This window comes from Sinocyclocheilus anshuiensis, unplaced genomic scaffold (assembly GCF_001515605.1).
Source record: "Sinocyclocheilus anshuiensis isolate Anshui unplaced genomic scaffold, SAMN03320099.WGS_v1.1 scaffold261, whole genome shotgun sequence".
Classification (NCBI taxonomy): Eukaryota; Metazoa; Chordata; class Actinopteri; order Cypriniformes; family Cyprinidae; genus Sinocyclocheilus; species Sinocyclocheilus anshuiensis.
Genome location: NW_015536515.1, coordinates 2,055,014 through 2,061,079, shown reverse-complemented (window position 1 = coordinate 2,061,079; position 6,066 = coordinate 2,055,014). Strand labels below are relative to the sequence as shown.

The 6,066-nt window shown below is 36.2% G+C and overlaps 2 protein-coding genes across 2 annotated transcripts in view; both read left to right on the top strand.

The window, feature by feature from the left end:
- The window catches only part of LOC107692890 (sorting nexin-6), a 14,044-nt gene extending 11,959 nt beyond the window's left edge, over positions 1-2,085 (top strand). The window contains exons 13-14 of the mRNA XM_016492105.1: positions 1,076-1,161; positions 1,249-2,085. Coding sequence (XP_016347591.1) covers positions 1,076-1,161; positions 1,249-1,302 — 140 coding nt within the window. The 3' untranslated portion in view covers positions 1,303-2,085. The remainder of the gene's footprint in view (positions 1-1,075; positions 1,162-1,248) is intronic.
- Positions 2,086-2,378: 293 nt separating this feature from the next.
- Positions 2,379-4,602, top strand: LOC107693274 (E2F-associated phosphoprotein). Its single transcript, XM_074187032.1, is given in 6 exon segments — positions 2,379-2,560; positions 2,719-2,897; positions 2,982-3,089; positions 3,789-3,903; positions 3,974-4,099; positions 4,196-4,602. Coding segments are annotated over 6 exon segments (918 nt in total). The 5' UTR covers positions 2,379-2,489; the 3' UTR covers positions 4,515-4,602.
- Positions 4,603-6,066: the final 1,464 nt, after the last annotated feature.

The window sequence follows — 6,066 nt, the reverse complement described above, 5'->3', positions numbered from 1 at the left end:
GTGTGAGGTGTGTGTGTGTGTTTGGTGTATGAGTTGTGTGTGTGTGTGTGTGTGTGTATGAGTTGTGTGTGTGTGTTGGGTGTATGAGGTGTGTGTGTGTGTGTGTGTGGGGTGTGTGGTGTGGGGGGTGTGTGGTGTGTGTGAGCGAGCAGCGCATTAATATAGAACAGTAATTAAAGGCTCTATTGCACACCAGTATAGGGGTGTGTGTATTGTAGGAGCTAGATGACGTATGATGACGTGTGACGTATAGTAGTGGTGTCCCAATTCTTAGGGGAATATTTTCACCCCTACCCCTTGGCACTCTGTTTCAAGGGACAAGGGGAAGGGGTATAAAATAGAATTGGGATTGGGCCTAAATACATCACCAGAGAGAAGTCTGTCATTTTAACTGGAATATCCAGTTAGAACATTTTGATTAAACATTACAAGGTCAGAACATTTTTTTTTTAAATGAGACATGCATGGATGAATTGTTAGTTTATAACATGCATTTAGAAAAACCGAAGAATTTTCATTTCGTACTGACTTTAACAGCTCCTTGAGGTTTTCTGCTTGATGGTTGAACATTTGAAAATTATTTGTATAATAAAACTGTATAATGTTATACTGTATGTTGTTGTTGTTGTTATTATTTTTTATTTTACGGAGATATATTACAACAGGAATATTTCTTTGTTTAATGTTTTTATTTAGTAATAATCATCATAAATAACAATCTTTTTTTTTTTTTTTTGCCACATTGATTATTTAATCACAAAATTTTGGGCCAAATTGTGCAGCACTGCAAGTAGGGACTTGTTGTTTTTTTTTTTTGTTTTTTTTAAAGAAAAACGTTTCTTTTGAAGTTTTTCCCCCCAAATTGTGCAGCCCTACTTTTGCTTTCAATCTGAACTGAGAATTTTGTTTTGGACAAGGTGTTATATGGAAATGTGTTTTTGAAAATGAACTCTGTTAAATTGTTATGTGGCATATTGCTTTTAACCTCAGATTGCTCTTGGGAGTCACTTTGGATAAAAGCATCTGCTAAACAGCTGTTTTGCTCACTAAATATTAATGCTTGTTTTCCATTTAGAACTGATCGATTTCAAGACACGGCGAGTAGCAGCGTTCAGAAAGAACTTGGTGGAACTGGCCGAGCTGGAACTCAAACATGCCAAGGTTTTCATTCACTTCATACTGTGACTCTTCAGTGATGTCCAACCCATGTATTGTTTATTCAAAATATGCCCTGATCTCTCTCTCCAGGGGAATCTACAGTTGCTGCAGAGCTGTCTGGGGGTCCTGAAAGGGGACACTTAGGTCCTCGATCCAGGTTCTCCATATAGGGCTTTCCCTGCTTTGGTCTCGTCTTCATTCGGAAGATGGAGGAGAGAACATACCTGGGGTCAGTTTGTCTAAAGAGGCGTCTGTACTTACCACTACCAGAGACACCATACTCCCTCCACAACCCCCCCTAAAGTGAGGCAGTCCACTGTGGAAGATCACCTGATCCACACCGCACAAGATATACGACTTCATTTAATCACACATTTTTAACTTGTCAATTGTTTTCCATGGGAGTCGCTACATCATTCTCGTTTCGGCAGTTTTTGTCCCGTTTGTTTCGTTTTTCTGTTTCGCTTGGTTTTGTTTTCCCTGTTGTAATCTTCGAAGTTAGTTTTGGTGATCTGTGTGTGGATGCTGCTCAGATATCTTGTTCAAGTTGAGCTGATTGTTATTACAATTAAAGTGTATGGTCACTCAAAGCCTTGTACATGTGTTAGTTTTCATCGTATAGCTATGGTTTGTCGTAATCGGACTCATTTTCTGCAAAGCTGTTTATTCCTTTTTTCATTCCTAACAAATAACGCTTCAGTATGTTTGCCTTAAAATGTAGATTCATATGACATTGTAAAAAAAAAAATCATACATGGATGCATTTTTTCTCCAGACTTTTTTGAAGTGCACTATATGAATGTTGTTTTCGTTTTCACAATATGTGACCAAAGCTTCCATTTATTCAGATGGAGGAATGCTGAGATAAACGCTGATAATGATAACATGACCATGAAATAACAAAAAATAAATGATGCTGTTTACTTTAAGTGAGATTTTTTTAATGTCAACTGATGGTTTGAATTAATGGACACATTAAATAAAGGCAGTGTTCGCTTACTGGCAAAATATTTTTTATCTTACACAATGAGATTTCTTTAATACAATCCAGCTGTCACTTATAGTTTAGGAGACCTTTAAATAGTCTTTATTTATTAAATGTGAAAATGACATGGAAAAAAAAAAAAACAATTACACAATTTGCAACCGCAATCATGGTGATTTGATATAGTTAATTAACGTTTGTCTTTTTTAGTGGCTTTTATTTTGACAGCTTTATTTTGAAGTCAAAAAGCGTGATCCGGAAATACTCATAACTTGCTTTCCGGTGCTAAAGAGTTAATAAAGCAAAACGCGTTTTATTTTCATAGTGTTTTACTCGAAATAAGAAAATGAATCGAAAAGATGATTATGATTCATATGAGATTGAAGAGCCAAGCGATGAGGAAGGAGCCGGAAGCAGGTAAATGAAAATAACAGAAAACATTCTCGCATGTAAACAAACATATGTGAACACCAGCAGCTGGAGTTTTACCTTATATGCCTTATGTATGTTAGAAATACATTGGTATTAGTATACATGGTTATTTAATAGCATTTCCTTCGAGTTGTAAACATGAGCATCATAAATGCTCTTCAGAAATCAGATTGAGACTGGCAGAAGAAGAAGCTGATCAGAGAGTATCTGACGGGGGAGAGCGAGTCCTCCAGCGGAGATGAGTTTGAGAAGGAGATGGAGGCAGAGCTCAGCAGCACCATGAAGAGCCTGGAGTGCAGCTGGACGGCATCTTCAGCTCAAGGTGTCACAAACACACATGCACACATTTAAAATGTAACTATAACAGTAAATGAACTCAAATTTTAATTCAACATTTCATTTACAGGTCAAGCATCTGGGACCAGTGACAGCACTTCCACAGCAGACAAGCAACAGACTCAGGTGTATGACAGCATTTACTTTGACTCAGACTCGGATGAAGATGGCACAGCTGGTAATAAATCAAAAAGCAAACATGTTTTATTATTTCTTTGCATATTGTACATCAAGAGTAACAGTTGTTAATATGGTTACATTTTGAGATCAATGTTTTTCTACTCCTCGTAAAAGAAATATTTTATTTCAAAGGTTTTCAAAAATGGAAACTATCAAACACCGAATTACATAAAGTTCAGTTTAAAACAATTAATGATATCTATCCATGTGGTAATTAAATTATTGTTAAGCGCTTTTGGGTCAGAATGTATGAATTGTTATTTGCAAACAGTGTAATGCCTGATTTTGATAATCACATTAAGTTTGTTTTTTTATGCAAAAAAAAAGGGGTTGAATTTTTGTGTAAAAGTATTTTGATTATTGGCAAGTTTTATTCAAACAAGTTTTGTGGCATTTGAAAATGAAAAAAAAAATGCCTTAACTCTCTAAAATAAATTGATTAACCCCTTATATTTAATTTGTTTTATAATAATAATAATATATATATATATATATATGTTATATAAATATTTTAAATATATAGTTTTATGTAGTATACACACACACACACACATATATATATATATATATATACTTTTTTTTCATTCAGTGTATGCTGGATTTATTGTTTTTGTGTTTAACAATAATGTGTAATGTGGCAAAGAGGAGTAATAAAGGGTAAATAATTTGTTAATGTGATTTTTTTGTGCTGTATCAGGCAGCTCTCAGGGACTGAGGAGGAAGCAGCGCTCTGTTCTCACAAATGATGAGCTGTTATACGACCCAGATGAGGATGATCGTGACCAGGCTTGGGTGGATGCAAAAAGAAAAGAGTAAGCTGTTGTGACTAAAAAAAATGTACGTTTTGTGACGTTCAGAGCTTAATTCCATTTTTTGATACAGATACAGAAATCAGAGGCGGCTGCCACCATCAGCAAACAGAAGAAACAAACCACACACTGTTCCAAGCAGTGACGCTGTCCTCAACTGTCCGGCCTGTATGACCACCCTGTGCCTGGACTGTCAGAGGTACGGTCACATTCAGCTCATATTGCAGTGTCAGATTCTGTGAAGGTTATTTCAAAAATCTATTTTTTATTTAATAAAAGTCTTCTCAACCCGCAGGCATGAGAAATATCGGACACAGTACAGAGGCATGTTCGTGATGAACTGCACAGTCAACAAAGAGGAAGTGCTGCGCTATAAAACCGCCAATAAGAGAAAGCAGAACCGGCACAGAAAGAAGGCCCGTCTGGAGTCCACGACCACATCAGCAGAGGCTGAAACGGAGTCAAGTGCAGGTCTGACTGATGCACGCTTGGCAGGAATGGATGAAGAAGAGATATATCACCCAGTCAAGTGCACAGAATGCTCCACTGAAGTGGCAGTGTACGATAAAGATGAGGTGTATCATTTCTTTAACATCCTAGCAAGTCACTGCTAAGGGCATTTACTGGACTTACACGTTTTGGTTGGTTTAATGTTGTGCATCACCAGGCAACTTTACTGTAAAGTGCAAATTAGAGAAACATTTTTTGGGGAAAGGAATGTGGCTAGACATGATTTTATTTATAGGGCTTATATTTGATTTATATTGTGTTGTAAAATGTAAACACTTTCATGTGATCCACTTCAAGTAAATTACATTTCATATTTGCATAACAGTTCTGTTGCCTCTCAGATAGACCGTTTTATTAAATTGTATTTTTATACACAGTAGAGGACATGGAATTGAATCAGATTGAACAGAAGTGACATATGAAAATGTTTTAAGCTTCTTTTACACTGCTGCAAAAGCATTTAGCTAAGCTAAACATGCTCTCGATGTGAACGTTGTCATTTGAATAAATGTTTTCATTTTGATTTTATAGAAACTTAATTTCCTAACAAACATGACGGCATCTTTGTGCTGTATGCCGATAATAAAGTTTTGCGTGTTATCGCTCTTTTTTTTTTGTCGGGACTTTTATTTTGTTACTCTGTAAGTTCCCTCCATTTATTTTCTAGCACACGACTTTTATTTTGTTATGATCTGGACCGGATCATTTTGATTTTATAGAAACTTAATTTCCTAACAAACATGACGGCATCTTTGTGCTGTATGCCGATAATAAAGTTTTGCGTGTTATCGCTCTTTTTTTTTTGTCGGGACTTTTATTTTGTTACTCTGTAAGTTCCCTCCATTTATTTTCTAGCACTTTTATTTTGTTATGATCTGGACCGGAAATGGAGCGGTGAGACCAACACGGGCCGAGAGAAAATATGGCGTTAGGAGATGCCTGGAAACAATTATCTTGGTTTTATTACCAATATTTGCTCGTAACAGCTCTGTATATGTTGGAGCCTTGGGAGAGAACTATCTTCAGTATCCTTTTTTTCATAAAATACAGTGCTTTTTATGTGTTAAGAAACAACATTTGGGAAGAGTTCCTTCCTCCACGTAAGGTATCAGGTTGTTTCCTTATCCTTCCTATTGAAGTGTGCCGTGCACTTACCTGTATCGTACGATTAGCGAAATATTTGTATAATATATTTAAATGTTGTCTGTATCTCAGCGAATTCATGTTTTTTCAACCAGCATTGACTGTAGAAAGCTGTTTTCGTAAATCTATTATATCTAATTCTGCAACTGTTGATTCGTATTTGCTGTTTAAAGTTGTGTTTGTATGAGTGACTCTATGTAACTTCAGAAGAATTGAACTGTGGCTAGTTTTGAACTGAATTAGTCATGTAACGTGCTTCTGATGGGTGTGACGCTTAACATTTCAATATTTGCCATGAGCTGATTTTCAGGTCTCTTCTAGGAAGACGGTTGTGGGAACGTGTGAGCTTTAATTTCACTGGAACCAGTTGCACTTGCTTCATTCACCCTTTCTGTAGTGAGGAACATGTTTTACTGAGGGCAAACAAAGTCATGTCAGCTGACTTCTTTTAGTGCGATGTTTGCACATTGGTAATCTTTGTAACGTTAATATATATTTTTTTCATTCATATAT